This window comes from Prunus avium, chromosome 2 (genome assembly GCF_965620075.1).
Source record: "Prunus avium chromosome 2, drPruAviu1.hap1.1, whole genome shotgun sequence".
Taxonomy (NCBI): Eukaryota; Viridiplantae; Streptophyta; class Magnoliopsida; order Rosales; family Rosaceae; genus Prunus; species Prunus avium.
Window position 1 is genome coordinate 21,272,008 of NC_142285.1, and position 19,526 is coordinate 21,291,533.

At 40.6% G+C, this 19,526-nt stretch overlaps 2 protein-coding genes across 2 annotated transcripts; both read right to left on the bottom strand.

Moving 5' to 3' along the window:
* Positions 1-2,976: 2,976 nt before the first annotated feature.
* Positions 2,977-4,431, bottom strand: LOC110750490 (uncharacterized). The gene is made up of 2 exons (XM_021950835.2): positions 3,595-4,431; positions 2,977-3,429 (listed from the first exon to the last, which is right to left on the bottom strand). The coding sequence occupies exons 1-2, from the start codon at positions 4,429-4,431 to the stop codon at positions 2,977-2,979; spliced, it is 1,290 nt and encodes a 429-aa protein (XP_021806527.2).
* A 4,151-nt stretch (positions 4,432-8,582) lies between these two features.
* LOC110750489 (PKS-NRPS hybrid synthetase cheA-like) lies at positions 8,583-13,434 on the bottom strand. Its single transcript, XM_088248573.1, has 9 exons — positions 13,429-13,434; positions 12,546-12,629; positions 11,225-12,465; positions 10,396-11,128; positions 10,244-10,327; positions 9,998-10,171; positions 9,815-9,934; positions 9,261-9,340; positions 8,583-8,691 (listed from the first exon to the last, which is right to left on the bottom strand). Exons 1-9 carry the CDS (start codon positions 13,432-13,434, stop codon positions 8,583-8,585), a joined length of 2,631 nt encoding a protein of 876 aa, XP_088104699.1.
* Positions 13,435-19,526: the final 6,092 nt, after the last annotated feature.

The window sequence follows — 19,526 nt, forward strand, 5'->3', positions numbered from 1 at the left end:
CAGATGAATCGCTCCACATCAACTTCTTTAGTAGAGGATAGAGCTTCTGCCTCGATCCATTTAGTAAAGTAGTCGGTGGCAACGATCATCATGTCCTTTTTGGCGGGCGCCAGCGGCAGAGGACCTACTAAGTCAATGGCCCATTGCATAAATGGCCATGGACTGTTTTGTGGATGGTAAACTTCGGCATGCAGGTTAGGAATTGGCTTGTATCGCTGGCAGCGATCACATTTCTTGACATATTCAGTGGAGTCGTGGCGCATGGTAGGCCAGAAGTAGCCTATGTTTATAGCCTTCTGGGCGAGTGATCTGCCCCCAGAGTGGTTGCCACACTCGCCATCGTGAATTTTGCAAAGGACCTCGAGTGTTTGAGGGTACTTTATGCAGGTAAGATGAGGGCCGTAGTATGATATGCGGATGAGCTTGTTGCCGTGCATGTAGTATCTCGCGACTTTCTGCTGGACTTTTCTAGCTTCGGACTTGTCCGTTGGTAGATTTCCATTCATTAGGTAGTCGATGATGGGGTCTTGCCAGCTGGGGTCCTCGTCAATCTGCATTGCATCGATTGGCTCTATTTCTTCGATGCTTGGTCGGTCTAGGTGCTCGACCGGGATGGAGCGTCTGAATTGGGTATCCAGCGCGGACCCTAGGCTTGCCAGGGAGACGCATGCGCGTTCTCTACTCGAGGCACCTGTTGGATGGTGAAGGTAGGAAACGCCTTCAATAGCTCTTGGACTTTGTCAAGGTACAAGATCATCCTTGGGTGCTTCGCCATGTATTCACCTGAGGCTTGATTCGTGATCAACTGAGAATCTGAGTAGACGGCTAGTTTCTTGATCGCTAGCTCCTTTGCCAAGCGCAGGCCAGCAAGCAATGCCTCGTATTCTGCCTCGTTGTTTGAGGTTGGGAAACCAAGCGAGATGGCTTGCTCTAATAGGGTTCCCTCTGGGGTGATGATGACGACGCCTGCTCCCTCTCCTTTTTGGTTCGACGCTCCGTCTACGCGCAATTCCCACATATCTGTGGGTTGGCTAGGTTCAACGGATGTGCCATCTGCTTTTGAACTTTCCTTCTTATGGTTGACCAGCTTCTCTTCTTCAGCTGGTGAGGTGAATTCTGCCACAAAGTCTGCTAGAACCTGAGCTTTTATTGCAGTTTTTGGCTGGTAGAGGAGGTCATAATGGCTTAGCTCTATAGCCCACTTCATGAGTCGTTGAGAAGCGTCAGGGCTGTGAAGTATTGATCTCAAAGGAAAGTCGGTCATGACGATGACTCGGTGAGCTTGGTAGTAGGGTCATACCTTTCTTGCGGAAACTACAAAGGCCAAAATAAGCTTTTCCAATTTTGGGTAGCGAGTCTCTGCATCGAGGAGAGCTTTTGACGTGTAGAATACCGGATGTTGGGCCCCTAGTTCTTCTCGAATGAGAGCTGAGCTAACGGCCGAGTTGGACACTGCCAGGTACATGAACAAGTCCTCGCCTGGAACTGGTTTTGAGAGCAGGGGAGGTGAAGTGAGGTAAGTCTTCAGATTCTAAAAAGCTACTTCGTACTCCTCATCCCACTTGTCTCTTTGTCCTTTTTTCAAAGCTTTGAAAAATGGTCTGCACTTGTCGGTGGATCTCGAGAGGAATCGGTTGAGGGCCGCTGCTCTACCCGTCAGACTTTGTATTTCCTTCATTGTGGAAGGCGACTTCATCTCGAGAATGGCCTTGATTTGTCGTGGGTGTGCCTCGATGCCTCGTTGGGTGACTAGGTATCCCAAGAATCGACCGGACGATACACCAAACGTGCATTTACTTGGGTTCAACTTCATGCGATACTGGCGTAGCAGGTTGAATGCCTTAGCGAGGTTTTCGATGTGATCTGCACGTTTGGGGGCTTTGACCAGCATGTCGTCCACGTAGACTTCCATAGTTCTGCTGATCTGCTCTTTGAAGATTTTATTTACGAGCCTTTGATAGGTCACTCTAGCATTCTTCAGCCCAAAAGGCATAACCTTGTAGCAATAGGTCCCTCTCTCGATGATGAAAGAGGTTTTCGCCTTGTCATCCTCGTGCATCAGGATTTGATTATAGCCTGAGTAGGCGTCCATGTAGTTGAGCAGCTGATTGCCGGAGGTCGAATCCACAAGTTGGTCGATTCTTAGTAATGGGAAGTTGTCCTTAAGGCATGCCTTGTTGAGGTCGGTATAATCGACGCAAACTCTCCACTTGCCCTTTCTTGTTTTGCCACCAAAACAACGTTGGCCAACCATTCTAAGTAGGAGACTTCTTCGACGAAGTCGGCTGCTAGGAGTTTGTCAATCTCGGCTTCAATGATCGCTACCCGCTCCGAAGTGAAGTTGCATCTCTTCTGCGCTACAGGTTTGCTTGCAGGGTTGACGTGGAGTCGATGGCAGATGATCTTTGGGTCGATGCCAAGCATGTCAGATGGTGACCATGCGAACATGTCCTTGTTGTTCTGGAGGAAGGTGGTCAGCCCCACCTTCTCGTCTGGCTTAGGCGCGAGCCGATCCGCGCTTTTCTGTCTAGCTGGTCAGGATCCAAGGGTATTAGCTCGACGTCCTCTTCGGGTTTCCATCCTTCTTCAGGAGAGACCTCCGAACGGATTTCCTCGACTTGGTCCTGACGCTTTGATTGCTATAATTGGATAGCTATTCCCTTCCCCTTCTGGCTTGCTCGGTTGCTAGGAGAGGGGTCTGGTTGTTCTACTCCCTCCAGATCTGCTTGATTCACAGGGAGGAACTGTGTTGGCTTGCTTTTCTTCAGCCCTTGAGCTGAGCATTTCCTCGCCATTGCCTGGTCGCTGTTGATCTGGCCGACTCCGCCCCCAGGAATTGGGTAGCGAATTTTCTGATGAGTGGCGGAGGTGATGGCGTTGATCTTCCCAATCCACGGTCTGCCCAGGATGCCATTGTAGGGTGGGACTTCATCAATGACCATGAATGTTTGTGAGCAGATTACAAGTGGGACTTCATCAATGACCATGAACGTCGAGATCTATTGTGCCCACGGTAACCGTCGTTGCGCAATTGAAGCCAGTCAGCGACCTGGCTGATTTGTTGATTTTTGCTTCCAAGCCCATCTGCTGGATGACAGCCAACTGCAGGATATTGGTTGCGCTGCCTTCGTCCACATGGATTCGGTCGACTATGGCCTGAGCGATTTGGATGCTGACGACAAGGGCGTCGTTGTGTGGCATATCGAGGCCAATCAGATCTTTCTTCTGAAAGCCGATCACAGGATCGTCTTCCGCCGGTGGAAGGTCGGTCGAGACTTGGGAGACCACAATGGCCTGTTTGATCTTCCTCTTCTTTTCTTTGTTGGTCAGCCCAGACTCCTCGGAGTCGGCGAGGATTGTGTTAATCCTTATGACCTTCTGAGGTGGCTCTTGGGTGGTGTCGCGATCCTCTATCCGTTGGATGGCTTGCTTCGCAATGAACTCCGTACAGTGACCTTCTCTCACGAGTTCTTCAAGGTGCGTTTTCCAAGCAAAGCAGTTGTTTGTTGTGTGTCAGTGCGTCCCATGGAAGGCACATTATTTTCTAGTATCCCTCTTGTCCGGATCTCCTTTCAAGGGCGGCGGCCTTCTTACCCAAGGTTTGTCCTTCACTTGGGATAAGATTTGGTGTATGGGGATGGAGAACTTGGTGTGACTCTCTCCTGCCGTAGCGTCCTCTTTTGGGTGAGACCTGCGCTTGTCTTTGTTCCTATTGCCGAACCCGTCGTTCTTTTGGCCTGCCCGCTTGGTTGGTTGATCTTCCTGCTTAGTAGACTTCTTTGCGGCGATTCGATCGTCATCCCAGAGCACATAGCGTTCCGCAGTTGCGAAGACCTCTGCCAGAATCTGGCTGGGAGCGATAGTCAGCTCGCGGTATAAGTTGTGTTCAGCGGGAAGGCCTTTCTTGAAAGCAGAGGACGCGATCCGGTCGTCACATCCTACGATGTTGGCCTTTTCTGCTTTGAATCTCTTGATGTAGTCTCGAAGGGATTTGTCGGACTTCTTGCGTAAGTTGAACAAGTGGTCGGGGTTCTTCTTGATTGTTCGGTAAAATGTGTATTCTTTGGCGAAGACGTATGCCAGCTCCTTAAAGCTGTTGATCAACCCGGATGGTAGGGTGTGGAACCAGTCTTGAGCTGCTCCCCGTAGGGTCATCACAAACACCTTGCACATCAGTGCGTCGTCGGCCTTGTGGAGGATCATGACACTTTTGAAGTGTTTTAGGTGACTTTCGGGATCGGAGTCCCCTTTGAAGTGAGTAAACGAAGGCGTTGAGAACCGCTTCGGGGGAGCCGCCTGCTCAATTTCGACAGTGAAAGGCGTGGAATTCGCTTGGTCCATCTCCTTGCGTAGGGCATCTTCGAAGTTCCCGCCGACTTTCAAGTCCTGTAGTTGGTCATTCACAAGCTTCTTGACGTCTTCTGCACGCATTGCCGGTTGGACACGTTGGCGATCCTCACGATTTGGGCGACGCTGATTGACCTCCTCGTTGACTCACAAGGTTCGAGCTTCTCGACTGCGTTGCCTAGGCGGCGTGTTGGTGGGCTGCGCTTGCGAATGATCCTCCATAGCTTGTCGACGAGAGTTGGTTCTTCGAGAGTGAGCAGCGGAGCGCCTTTCCTCGTCATCCTCACCGTGAAGGTTGTCAGGTTGACCTCTCTGGGAGCCTAGCCTTTGAGGAGCATTCCTCTACGGGCCTAGGCGGTCGCAGACGTCGAGTCGTGGGCCCAGCCTTCCTCGCACGTTGCTCTGAGTGTGGCTTGCGGATGCTTGTGACATGTTGGCGAGCTGATCACGTTGTTGTCCCTCTCCTTGTCTGCTCATTCCTGCTCGACCTGCTCGGCACCCGTCGAGCTGCCTGTTGGCACAGTCGTCCATCCTTCTCTCTTCGCCCAGTGGTCCAAGGTCGAGGTTTTGAGCCAAATTCATCTGGTTGAGGAGTTGCCTCATCAAGTTGCTTTGGTCATAAATTCTCTGAGCTAGCTGGTCAACTCTCAGATTAAGATCTGCTTGACTTCGTGGATCGAGAGGAGAGAAGTGTGTGGAGCCCAACTGCATACGGGCTAGGGTTTCCTGGGAGGTGTACGCGGGAGCGTGCGTCGAGCGTGCATGCAACGGAGGGAACGCTTGAAGTTGCTCCAAGATTGGGCCTAGGTCGGCGGTGGTAACGAGCCCACCTTGATGGGAGGTTCCACCATGCTCGGCGGTGGAGCCACAAGGGTGGCCAGATCCGGCCAAGGGGCCTTGGGCGACTGCGGTGACCGGCGCGGTGGTGAGAGGTGGTGGCGCCACCATGTCGATCGCAGGATCATGGGTGGAGCGGCTTTGGGCCGTCGCGGATTGAGCCCTTGCGGCGGCTTTGCCTCTCGTCATCTTGCTTCCAACCATGGTTGTTTGGAAGGCTTTGGTGGATTGGAAAATAGGTTTGGAGCACGCTTTGAGTATATCTCGTGCTCTCAATGAAAGCACCAATTTGTGGGAGCAAATTTCCTCCCACGAGAATATTCGGTTGAAAGATTCCTTCGTCTTCTCCGCTTCTCTTTCTCCCTGCAAAATGAATAGCAATAAGAGGACCACACCCGGGGGGTGTTGGCCAAAGGCCCTCCGATGCCTAAGTCAGTTCAATCGATCTATAGAGAAACGATAGCTAAAATAGGGTACGGGAATATGTATGTGTGGTGAAAACCGGGTGGCCGGAGCCGTGAGTGGTGGCCGGAGCCTTGTGTAAAAGGGAGAGAGAGAGTGGCGGCTAGGGTTTGTGAGAAATAATTTCTGCAGAGATTTGGTAGTAATTTTAGACGTACCTCAACCCTTGTGTGTGGCCATCCTTTTATAGAGGTCTCAGGAGCTAGGGTTTCAGAGGAATAATTCCGTAGATGGAAGGGAATTATTCCTCCCCAATTTGGCGAGATTTGACTAATTAGGGATTTGATTTATTTGATTTAAATCAAATCCCTAATCAGGGTAGCAATCAAATCAATACCTAATTTAATTAGGTAACTCCTCCATTAATTGAGAATATTCGTAGGAATCAAATCAATCCTTAACCTAATTAGGTAACATTCTATTTAATTGGGTAATTCCCAATTAAATTGAATAATTCCCAATTAGGTCAAATAATCCCCAAATGGAAGGAATTATTTGACCTAGGGTTATGAATTAATTCGGTTCCCACATTATTAATGATCTGAAAGTTGAGATGAAAATTGAATGCATGTTGGCAATTGGGATATACATATATATATATGCTTATTTGACAGGTAAAATTTTTGGGAAATGAGAAATTTACAAGGGAGACTCTGCCGGATTTTCGGCAGCAGTCAAACTTGAAATAAGTTTGGATCTTAGTTAGAAGGGCAATTTGGTCATTTGTGCCCGGCACCGGCCAGGTGTCGAACACACACAGGGTTCGGCTTGAATTCAAAAGTGGAATTTGAGTCGGGTCCTGTCACCACATCGTCAGTTTTCATTTAACAAATTTCCAGCATGTATTCATAAGATAAAAATCAATAACTTTGAAAATAATTAAATTAAGAATGAAACATCAAAGTCAACTAATGAAAAAACCAAATCAAGAGCCCTCTCCTCCATCCTCTACTCTAATCCCTTCTAATTTTCAATTTGAATGAAAAAAAAAACTTGTGCTTTTAATTCTCCTTCAACTACAACACAAACTAAATAGTGGAGGGAGGGAGAGAAAAGAAACAATCATGGTTTAGCTTTGATTGTCTTGTACAAGACTGTTCGTCGCCACCATGATGAGCGGCTTGTATCTTCAATTTTTTTCTCTTCCTCAACTTATTTTGAACCCTAAAAAGGGATTGCTTGTATGTATGTTCATGAACAAGAATTCAAAAATCCATTTTTGTCTGTAAGAACTTAAATGATGGCAGTGAGACAGATGGTGGTACGATGGTGTAGCAGGAAGGATTAGATAGGTGATTGTGTGATAGGTGGAGACCAAGGTCTAAAATATTGAGAGTTTCGGAAATATCGGTGGTCCAAAAACATGGATATATCGATGGAAATATCGAGGAAATATCGATATCGATAAAAATTGAATAAAATCACGGAAATTGTGAGAAAAACTTGGAAATTTTTATTGAAACTTTAGAGGATGTTTATTTAGTCAATTGTCTATTATTTTATCACAAAAGATTGGAATAAAATGCATGGCACGATGTGTTTGAGTCATTTAAGTTGATTATGTAACGACCTGACAAACACTGTGTCTTTAGAAAATATGTAGTAATTAGTGCAATATTAGAACTCAATAGTTACTGACAAACACCATAATTTTTTAGTTATAGTAATTTACTACAATATATTACATATGAATATATGAGCTTGACAAAAAAATAAAAATAAAATATATGAGTAACTTAGTACCACATATAAAGAATTCCTATTAAAGTTAAAACTTAGTATCACATATAATGAACAATATTAGAACTCAATAGTTAATGAATAATAATACAACTCCATAATATATAACCAAAAAAACAAAAAACAACTCCATAATAAAATAATAAATAACATTAAACATATGCCTAAATTTATCATTAGGGATTTTTATTTTATTTTTATGGAAATTTATCCTAGATAATATTAGCTTGCAGAAATTTTAAAGACCATATAAATATTACACGCCGTAGCTTTATTAACAAACTCATTCGTAGTGTGTTGGATAAGGCCCAGTAGATGGATGAGAACGAGAGGGGTTCGAATCCCCAAGTTCGAATCCCCTTGTTGGCAAACGCGTCATTTCTCAACAAATTTCATTTATTTTTCAGTTTCATATCGCGATATTATCGATGCCCAAATAAAGCATGGACAAGTAGGAAATTATCGCCTCCGACATTATCGCAATAATATCGATGAAAATATCGATATATTGACGATATTTAAGTGGATATGGGCTAAAATATTGCTCATTCAAAAAAATGATATCGCCGATAATATCGATATTTAAGACTATGGTGGTGTGATTACGGTTTCTTGTTGAGATTTTCTATTTAAACCCCACACTTCTCTTAGTTCACCCCATGTTCTAAGTTCACCCCAACTTTTAATTTAAATTTTCACAATTTCTAAGTAAACCCCACTATCTTCCCAAACTACCCTTAAATACACCCCAAGCTAAAAAAATAAGAAATAAAAGAGATTTTCTATTTAAACCCCACAAGATACCTTTAGAGGAGAAAATACGTTCTGAGCATGAGAAATAGTAAGTATTAAATTAATTTTTTGATGATATTTCAGAGTCTTATTCATTGTCTGTTTTCAAGTGCATAAACATACAATTTAACTCTTAAGTCCGCAAGCTTAGCCCATTCATGTTTACATATGTTCAATAAAAGATGGGTTTTCTCACCAGATAGAAAGGGTATGCAAAGATGGGGTATGGCACTCTGAATCTGAATTTTCTTGTACTTTCATGCAAACTTGAATAAACCTTCTCAGTCAGCTAGCAAAGATAGCAAAACACAGACATGTTAACCACTAATTAAAACATCCGAACTAGTACTTACATTAATGCAAAGTAAGAGCTAGCATTGCGACTAATAAAAATAAAATCAAAATTAAACATGGAAGGAGCAATGTGAATTAAGAGAAGCACTTACAGGAACCCAAGACTCATCATTCTCAACATGTCCATGGTTCTGATGGTGAGTTTTGTGGCTGATTCTCCTGTAGAAATCACACACGTCAACAACATTTTCAAAAGACAATCTAAAGATATTTAATAATATGAGCCCTTCAAGTTTCAAACTGATATAAATTGTTGTTGCTTCTTATTCTTCCTTGACTTTTGCAGTGCATTGGTTCGTTGTGGCAGCATTCTTATTCGTGCATGTATTAATCTTTTATACTCAAAGTAATTTGTTTTCTAAATCTAAATTGAAAAATTATTTCAAGGGTTAATGATGATTGACGTAGCTCATACATATGATTTATAACTGAATGAAAGATGGTACCTTCTCAAGAGTATAGAAAAAGTGCCTAAATTTACTGTTATACTGGTTTCATTGTTTAATCACACAATACATTCATCATGCATTATTTGAGTTCAAAGAACATAATATATCTTTGAAAGGAATGAATTTCAGTTCAAAGAGCATACAATTGTCAATGCGATCTCAATATGAACTATACCAATATACATCTAATAGTAAGGGATCAATATACATCAAGATGTACATCAAATGAATCAGTAAGCTCTTTCCAATTGTCAATGCGATCTCGATATGGACTTATACCAATCAAATGCTTTGAGGTTGGAAATATCAAGCCAACGATTGATAACAGGTGGCATGGGATGGTGTGGTTGCAAGTGTAGCTGTCAAAATAAAATAAAGTTATCAAATGTATAGTTAAAACAACAAACAAATTTCACAAGGAAAAACTGGCAGCTATAAATAGAAAAAATTTATTATTATACCTGCACAAAGTGTTTTTCAACCAATCCGATGGAAATTTCCCGACGTTGATATTCAGGCAAAGGATGACTTTCCATTGGTAGAAACATAAGAGATATGGCATTTGAAAAATACAAATTTATAAATAAACCCAATCCTAGACATGTATTTATAAAAAAACCCAAACACTATTTAAACATAGAAACAAACCCAAAATCAACCCCAAAATCAACAATTGTATATTTTTTGGGTGTGTTTATAAATGGGTTTTGAGTGTGTGTAATGATGGGTTTTGGGTGTGTTTATAAAGTGTTTTGGGTGTTGGGTTTTTTTTATAATTTCAGCCCCCATTTTTGGTGTTTTAGTGAAACTCCCTTTGAAAAATGCATCAAGACCACATTGTAACAATTTGCAATAAGGTAACCCATTTCTGGTATGAGCATCCATCTATCTTCTAAAGGGTAATCATCAAAATAATCCAAGCGATACTCAACCTCACGCTTACTTTCAACACTCTGAAAGATAAATTCATAAAGAAATTCATTATTTTTCAACTCATTCAGTAACTCCCTCCTTACTTTACGCCAAGAATTCTCCCCGTAACCTAGCAACCCAGCAATGGCTCTAAAGCCACAATTGCCATCAGATTTTACATCTTTGGCCCCCATAATAAATGGCCTTATAGCAGCTGGAAGTTTGTCATTATATTGTTGTGTCAAGTCTTCGGGATTGACAATTTGTTGCTTATGCACCTGAATAAAAACAAAGTATAAGTTGATCTTTTGACATTTTGATGCGTTAATCAAAATAATATAAGTACCTACCGGTAGTTTTGGTGTCCGCTTCTTAGGCAGTGTAGTTTCAATCTTTACAATTTCGAGTGCTGATGATTGAGTATCATGGTTCACCTACAAAGTAAAGAAACATAAGGAGCAACAAGTATAATTGTAACATAAAAGTAATATGAAGTACTTACTGTTAATGGGGGTGTTTGTTTCTTTCGCTTTTTTGGTGGAGGTTTCGTATAGACTACACCGTCAGACAATGTTCGAGAATTCCTATTACAATCGGATTCAGCAAGCTCAAAGGCTGAAGGCAATCTACGAGTAGACTTGTCAAAATTACTCGGACGCCCTTTTGTCTTGATCTTCACTTGTGGTTCTCTAAGTGTTGAAGATTTTGGACCCATAATCTCTTGTAATTTCATACCAATATGTCTCTTAGTGTCATAATCATTACTTTTAAACCAGTTGACAAATACGTCAATCTTTGCATCTTCAGGAGAATCTAAGTTATCATTAATTTGTGCCGCAGGAAACATATCTAATTTCCTCCAGTGAGGATGAACACAATGAAGAGGAATGGGTCGGAATACTCGACTTAGCTCAGCCATCTCATGAGCACATGGTAACCCATGGCTACGTCTAATAACGCAGCCGCATGCAATGGGATCAGCCCCGACATATTGTATTCTCTTTGACTCACACAAAATTTCCTCTAAGGCAACAATAGACACATACCCTATCAAGTCTTTAAGTAGGCTCACCTTATTGAATTCATGCTGGACAAATGATTGACTCTTCTCAAATGAAGCCTTTATCTCAGTGTGTTGCAATACTAACATGGCATGAATCTTGGCCCACGATGTTTCGAAGTTGCATTGGCTTGTGCCAAGTTGTCGCTTTAGTTGTGAATGTGCACTTTCTGCCCTATTTATAAACATTAAAACAAGAGATTTAGTATAAGCTAGGAATAATCAAAGAAATATATAGATGATATGAATTATTATTAAATAGTCGACGTACCTATTCGATGTGGTGTTGCCAAAATGCATGCAAGTGTCTGTCCATACAACCACAAACCTATCCTTATACTCTTTCAACCAATTGACCTTCACATAATCAAGCGCCTTACTATACTTTCCTTCAAATATCCTATCCATCTCAATTAGATTTCTTTCATAATCAACCTCAGTCTTTGCTAAGACCAACATATTCCATAACACTATAAATTGTTCCCATTTTTCACCTTTCTTAAGTATGCCCTTGCAAGCCTTCATCACACTCCTGTTGATATGCCATCTACATAATAAATGTCGGACACTAGGGAACATATTGCGAATGGCATTCATAAGTGCCATTTCCCTATCAGTGACAATCACACTTGGAAGACAATTTGTATTCATGATGCTTTTCAATCTATTCAAAGCCCACATATAGTTGTCTTCCTTTTCAGAAGAAATATAAGCAAATGCAGCTGAGAATGTTAGTTTCGTCGATGTTACCCCCACAATTTGTAGTAATGGGTATCGAAACCTGTTTGTCTTATATGTGCAATCCATTACTAGTACATGAGGAAATGCGTGCAATAAGTTTACACTATCAAGGTGAGCCCAAAAAAGATCGCTCACACAATTGGTGTCATCAGTCCTATGCCAATTAATATATTTGTGATCAGATAGTCTACATAGCAATAGTTGCATCTCAGATCTACTAGCTTTCTCAACCACTCTGCTTTTGTGTCTAGCATTGTAGATTGTCTTCATTGTTGTTACATTTTTGCCATCTCGTCGTTTAATGGTGTATAATATATCTTTTGGCCTCACCAAGCTTTTAGACATATCCATCAGCAAGTTGTTTTCTTCCTTGCTTAACCGTCCTGCATAAGAATGTCCTTTAAGATACTCAGCAGATTGATGGTTATGAACTCCACATACAACCTCAACTTTCCACTCATCTCCAAGACTAATATTTAACCCCTTCAACTGAAACGGGCAACCACACTTTTTTGTACCAGTGCTTTTAGAGCGCTTTTTTTTCCGATGATCAATACTTACATCTACTTCAGAATTCATTGGTTGCTCATCATCTAAATCTACATTAGGCTTCTTAATATAATGCCCACCTCTCTCACAACCTAAAGTAACTCTAGCCCTCCTCGTTATAATTTTTCCAACTCCATCAGACCTTTTAATGACAACTACTATGCCACACTTTCGTCCTTGCACATGACTCCAATTAAGCAATGCTTCTTGACTATTAAATATCTATATAAAAGCATATATGGCAGTTGTAAAAGATTATCAACCACTCATAAGTTACAACATCATAATAATAGTTTATTTACCTCATCAGTTGTGAATTGTTTAGTTGTGTCCAAAACACTTTCTGTCCTGGTATCATGGCTTGGAGTAAAAGTAATTTGTTCTAGCTGCTAAAAAAAAAAACAACTGCATCAATACCAAAAGTTTGCTCAGACATGTAGCATGAATGTGTGAATAATCTCATAATAGCATATGAGTGAGATGAGCCAAGAACCTTTTAATTATTCAACTAAACTGTAATCATCATAATATTACCAGGGCTGTGATGTGATTAAATGAGGTTAAGATTAACGCAAGTAAACTGAAATCAGAAATACTAAGTGAAAATACACATTTATTACGGTATTGATTGGGATTGTTTCACAACGGAAGAAGGTATGGAATTATAGAACACATCATCAGCTCACACTCAAATAAATGACTTGGTACATTGTGTATGGAAAAGGGCAAAAACACATTATAGAAGCCCTACTTTGAGTGTGGTAGAAACTGATGGTGGGATTGGCTTGTGCCACAATAGCTCAAGCAATAATAATTTTTTTTCTTAAAAAAGAATCAGTTCTTGATGGTGTCCTTAATTTAACAATGCAATCCAATGCGCGCTCAAATTCACTTTCTTCGAGAGCAATGGTGAACCGACAGTAGAAAATCAGAGAGAGATTATAATTATAAACCAGTTGATGAGCCTAAATATGTATGCATATTTTCTGAGTGAAGGGACATTACCTTTTATATCAGTTATGTGTGTAAGTATACAGATATGCAGAGATCAGACTAATATTCACAGACGTTGAAAGGTTAAGGAAACAACTTTGTATTGAATTTGCATGATGAGAAATAAGCAAAATATAAAGGTGTTGAGAACCTTTGCCCAGCGTACACTATGAAGAAACTCAAATACTTTACCTTCATGGTCTCCCTGTGTTGAAGAGTGGTGGGGTGTGTGGGGTGTGTGTATAGATGTATTAGGGTTAAGTATTAAGTTGGATGACCTTTTTTGTCTTTTTACACAATAATAAAACTTACAACTTAATTATTTAAATATTGGGGTGAACTAAGTGAAATTCGGGGTTTAAATAGAAAATCTCTTTCTTATTTTCTTGTTTCCTTTTTGCTGCAAAGGGTTTTTTTTAGGGTTAATTGACTTAACATTACTTTTTTAAATAGTCTTTTACCTAAGCAAAGTAATGACTCATAAAATATATATATATATATATATATAATTGATGATGTGGTGTCACATCATTTGGGACTCAATTTTGGTGCATAATTTTGATGTCCCTAGCATTATTGTTTATTAATAGGTGCATTTTTGCTCAGAAATCTGAGTTTCTAGTGTGTAACTGACATATAGTGTGATTGAGTGAGTTATTTTTGTTGAAAGGAACAAAACCCAAAAGAAATAGAAATGTTTTTTTTTTTTTTTTTTTTTTGCAATTTCTGTTTTTGTTGTGGTTTTTTTTTTTTTTTTATAGTTGTAAATGAGTGAAGTTTTTGTTTTTGTTTTACTTCATTGATATCTACATTGTTTTGTTTTAGAGTAGTAATTGATTGCAGTTTATTTATAACTCTAGAGTATGATGGATTTGTGAGGGAATCAATGTTGAAATGATTTTTTTTTTTTTTTTTAAACCTTTGATTGTTAATATATATATATATATATTACAAAAACAAGGTTGGTTTTGTGGTTTGTGATTAAGGCTTCCTTCTTTGAGGGTCAAGGTTCGAGTCCCTTCAAGTGCACAAATTTTTTCATTTTTTTAAGGTGAATAAAGGGTGCCGGAGGTGGTGGCACGATTGGCTAGTGAGGGAGCCAGATGGTAGTAGCGGCGAGAGGCGGTGGCCGGTGATGGGCCGCGTCGGTGGTGGCTAGCTAGAGGTGGATTGTTGGACATGTTGCATAAGTTGATTGACTTCAAATAAATTTGTTAAAATATAAAGGGAGTGACATTGTGTGTAATTTTGAAAATTTTTAATTATATTATTGTAAGATTACATCCTACTTATTTGTCATTGACTTATTCAGATTAAATAAAATTGGTTTATTATCTATCTCAATATTAAATTATATAATGGTTATATACTAACCCTCCTTATTTAATATAATTATTAGTTGTCCTCACAACCAGGTGGCTTTTTGTTTAGACTTTGACAATGTCATGTTTGTGCTTCAGACGTTAAGTCCATGATGTGCCTTAAGTAGGCTCTTTCGGTGCATTTGGAATGGACCTGTTTGGGTTTAGCGTTTATGAATGGTACCATTTGGAATGGAATTTTTTTTTTTTAGTACAATTGATAGTCTAAACTACACGGGAGAAGGTTTCTCACACACACACAGCATAACTAAGATGCCATGGGGATTCAAACCTAAGACCTCTATTCTACAAGTTAAGGCCCCTTTTACACTAGACTAAACCCTGTTGACGGAATGGACATTTTCTAATTAGAGATTAAGTGGTTAAGATTATGGGGTCATTCATTTTGAGTTTGCACTATGAATGCAGTCCACCTCTCTTTTGATGTAGAATTGGGTCCAGCGACTCAACAGGCCACCCAAGTATGCAAAGCCTTAGCCACTGTTTTTGAAACATTTACACATATTGCCATTGTACAATCAATCCCCAAAATTTTATTAATTACTGCAATCAATAAATTATTATCACATTTCTACAATTAATCTCAATTTATCAAACGTTTTCAACTAGTGAATACCTTATGGTGAGGTACATATGTCTTTGGGTGGTTGGTTTACCTGCTTTGCAGGTTTGTGTATACCTCCTTCATAGGTAATTTCATATCATATATCTTCTCCATAGGTAATTGTTGAGGCCCAAAATGTCACGAGAAGCCCAAAGATATTTAAAGCCCAATATAACATATAATGTTGGTCATGTGTTATTCCAAGCTGTATTTTGGGAATTAATTCACGAAATAAATATAGAAATATTGTACATCCCATGCCAAACCAATAATACATATTTCATATGCCAATAACCTACCAACATCACATGAACCCAAGTCATGTGATTTACGGGGCTTACACGAGGGGTTGTGGTATGGAAGGTTATGGAGGTCCGCAAGGCCCACGGAAGCTCTTGGATAATGGAGACTTTGGGCTAGCTACTTATGAGCACCAAAGTCCAAGCCCATTACTTGGAGTTCTCCAATGTGGGTGAGCAAATGAGATACCCTTCAAGCACTCCTTATTACCCTCTGGAAACAAGCCAATTCCGACACTTCTTTTACCCATAGGAAATAGTTATTTTCTATGCCTAGCTTTGCCTACTGGAAATAAGAATGTCACAATGCTCCCTTTTACCCATTGGAATTAGGTTGGTTCCAACATTTCCTTTTACCTATTGGAAACCAAAGAGAGGCTTGACCTTCTATAAATTGGGAGGCATTGCCCAAGCAAAGGAGAAGATCTCTTGGTGGCTGCAAGCCTCTCAACAACCATGAGAACCGACTTCTAAGTCTCTCAGGAACATCCCTTCAGTTGCTGCAAGCATTCCAGCAGCCATCTCATCCATTCCTCAGCCATCACAACCTTCATATTTCCTATAAAGCCTCACCAAGTATAACTCCAAGATTTTCCTTCCTCCTCATACTCTTCCAAGTTATAAACACCATAGCCTTCAAGCCTCAAACTTTTCCTCCCATCCTCCTTCTCTTGAAATTTTAAATATCCATAGCCATAGCCACAAAAAACAAATTCTCAACACCCGAACTTAAGCATATCCAGCACCAAGCCAAGCACATGCATTCTCATTTGCTAAACTTGTGGATCTTTAGCTCCCATACTCCAAGCTCTCATGTCAAGCTCACACAATACAGGTTCAACATCAGCAAGTCATCTTCAACCATCCAGAGCAAGACCAAGCAATCGTCAAGCTACTGGAAAATCGACTCAAGCCACTCATCCCTTCATCCCCATCTCTCTCTGTCTCTCTCTGTCTCTCTCTCAAAAAGCTCCATCCGAGATCTGAAACACCCATCCTCTCAAGCTAAGTTGAAACCATAGTCACCACCTTCTTGGAAAGAAAACGCAAACATTGCAAGCTCATCGTCTAGCTGCCGAAAGCACCCAAAATCTCAAGCCTTAATCCTTTCTTTATGCTCATTTTCTCTTAGAAGACCATGCTAAACCCTAAACATCACCCAAGCATTTCTGTAAATCGCCATCCTAAGAGTCAAGCATCATAATTAACTTTCTCTGTTTCAAGAAACCCATTCAAGCTGGTGGGGGCAATTCCAGAGTTGCCGGAAGATATAGTCTAGCTACAATTCCAAGCTTTTACCTTTCCAACTCTCTCTCTCTCTCTTGCTAAACTTATGGGCTTTTAGCTCCCACGCCACAAGTCTCGCATGCCAAGCCTAGTAATATCTTGATTCACCAAAGCAAACTCTCATGCCAAGTCTGTACAACATCAATGCACCATCTCCAACTCTTTCCGAAGCTGCCTGAAACGTCAACACAAAACACGCAGCCGCTGGAAGAGGAATAGAGTACTCCCCTGGGACTTGCTTCTCCCTCGGGATGCTTTGGGGCTAGTTCTCGCTATCTCAGAAAAATGGGCAACGAAGGCTTGATTCACCACTTTGTGGCAGTCCAAGAATCAACAAGCCTTTCGACGGAAAAAGACCCCAACAGTAATTAGCATTCATATGTATACCTCTTCCATAGATAAATAGCATTCATATGTATACCTCCTCCATAGGTAATTTACCTATCCATACCTAATTAACATTCATGTATATTCCTAGTCCATAGATAATTATACCTCCTCCATAGGATTGTAAGAAGAAAAAGAAGGAAGAAGAAAGAAGAAGATGAAGAAGATGAAGAAGATGAAGAAGATGAAGAAGAAAGATTATAGGAATTTATTTTTATTTTTATTTTTTGTACCAGCACAAGTTTATGGGATTTTCAAAGAATGAATAAACAAGAATAAAAACAAATATTTTATAAATTCAAATCATAATTACCTAAAAGGCCAAATATAGTATTTATTGGCCTAAAATTAATTTCTTACCCGTTTATGAATTGCAATCAAAATCAATAGTTGTGGATTGCACCACGATTAGATAAACATTTCAACAAAGTTTACTTCCCTACAGAGACACTAAGAATCCCAATTCTCAGTTGATATAGAAACACCACTCACTCACACAACTTGAGCAAGAAACGAGCTCTCAGACTTATTCACTACTTATTTCGAATTCCAATTTTCTGACTCAAAATCTATTTATAATCCAAACTGAAATTGACCCATTTGAAATATCAAAAGCGGCTATTTAGTGAGCACAGCAACAGAACCCAGAAACCAAAAGGCAAGCCAATAGTTGAAGAAACAAAAAATCAATATCCAGTACCTTGATTGTGATATTTTACTGTGGAAGGGAAGAAAGCCAAAATGAAGCTTTCTCTGAATCTGAAAATCTAGAATGAATCTAGAAATACCATACATGGCTGAGCTCAACTGAGGCTGAGAGAATATTAGATCAGGAGCTGAAACCCAAGAGAGAATATTGTATGTTGTGGAAGACGTGATTTTCGCGATTTACTATTTTTGCCGTTTGTTCTTGGCATCTATGGATTTTTGTCATTACTTACCTAATTTATATCTTAGGGGAAAATTTGGAACCACAACATAAATTAAAAAATTAAAAATATAAAACATAAAATATAAATGTCAGAAATTAAAAAAAAGTAACTAATTCTATGTGGCACAAAAGTCAGAGGACTTGGATTACTAACAATAAGTGTGTGGATTGCACTCAAATTCTGTCATAAGAATTGGACTTATACCGAATTATTTATAAGATCATTCACCCATTTAACATGAATTTTGGCATCCAATCACAAGGTAACACGTGAATGGAGGAACATTCCTTAGGTCAAATAATTGTGCTAATTAAATCCGATTTAATTAGTCTATTATCCTTGATTTAAGTTAAGAATATTTCCCCAAATCAAATATCCGATTTCCATCAACTCTCCTTGATATTATCCTATCATTTAAGAAAAAGAATAATTCCCTTCCATATGGGAATTATTCTCTACAAACCCTAACAAAGGAGGAGTCTCTATAAATAGATGGCTACACAACACACATGAGGTAATTCAATTATAATTCCAAAACCCTAGAGAAATCTCTCTCTCTCTCTCTCTCTCTCTCTCTCTCTCTCTCTCTCTCTCTCTCTCTCTCTCTCTCTCTCCTCTCTTGTGCTCCGTTGACCGAATCGATTTTGCAGGGATCAAGGAAGAAGAAAGATCGAGAGTGAAGAGGATAATATGTGAATATTCTCCCTTGAGATTATTTGCACAAACAAATTGGCGCTTTCATTGAGAGCATCGAAATATACTCAAAGTGTTGCTCTCAAATGCGAGAAAAGGAATCTGTTTCCTTCCATTCATCATTCATCCGAAACCTTCAGATCAACCATGGTTGGAAGCGTAGTTACAAGAAGCAAGGCCATCGCGAGACCTTATCCGCCATAGGTCTTAGTAGCCATGGTGGCGCGACGTCAAACCCTCCATCCCATGGCGCGGGTCCAAGCCCTCCACACTAAGCCATGTTCGAGTTCGCTGAACCACCACCGGGCCCTTTAGCCGCGAGCACTGCTTTGCTGCAAGGCTCCATGGCCGTGAGCACGGTTCCACCGCACGGCCCCGTTGCTATGATTGCTACTTCACCTCATGGGCTCACAGTTGAGACTGGTGGTTTCCCCTACATCAAGGTCGCGGCCTCCCATCATGATAATCTAGCCTCCGTCACTAACTATGGTTGCGGCCTCCTTTGCCACCATGCTTGATGTTTGCGGCTCCCGAGCATACCTTCAACAAAACCCTAGGTCACGTGTAATTGGGCTCTACACAATTTTCTCCTATTGATCTAAGCAGTCAAGCAGACCTCAGTCTTAGAGTCAACCAGTTGACCTAGAGAGTCGATGACCAAAACAACTTAGTTGGTCATCTTCTTAGGCAAATTCACTTGGTCCTT

What these genes read in the sequence shown, in the direction of transcription:
- LOC110750489 (XM_088248573.1), bottom strand. An exon ending in AACAAACACCCCCATTAACA is followed by an intron (nt 10,328 to 10,395) that starts GTAAGTACTTCA and finishes TTTACTTTGTAG; the next exon opens with GTGAACCATGATACTCAATC. An exon ending in AACCTCAAAGCATTTGATTG is followed by an intron (nt 8,692 to 9,260) that starts GTATAAGTCCAT and finishes TGATTTCTACAG; the next exon opens with GAGAATCAGCCACAAAACTC.
- LOC110750490 (XM_021950835.2), bottom strand. Translation starts at nt 4,431, where the DNA reads ATGCGTGCAGAAGACGTCAAGAAGCTTGTGAATGACCAACTACAGGAC. An exon ending in AAGTGAAGGACAAACCTTGG is followed by an intron (nt 3,430 to 3,594) that starts GTAAGAAGGCCG and finishes TTCATTGCGAAG; the next exon opens with CAAGCCATCCAACGGATAGA.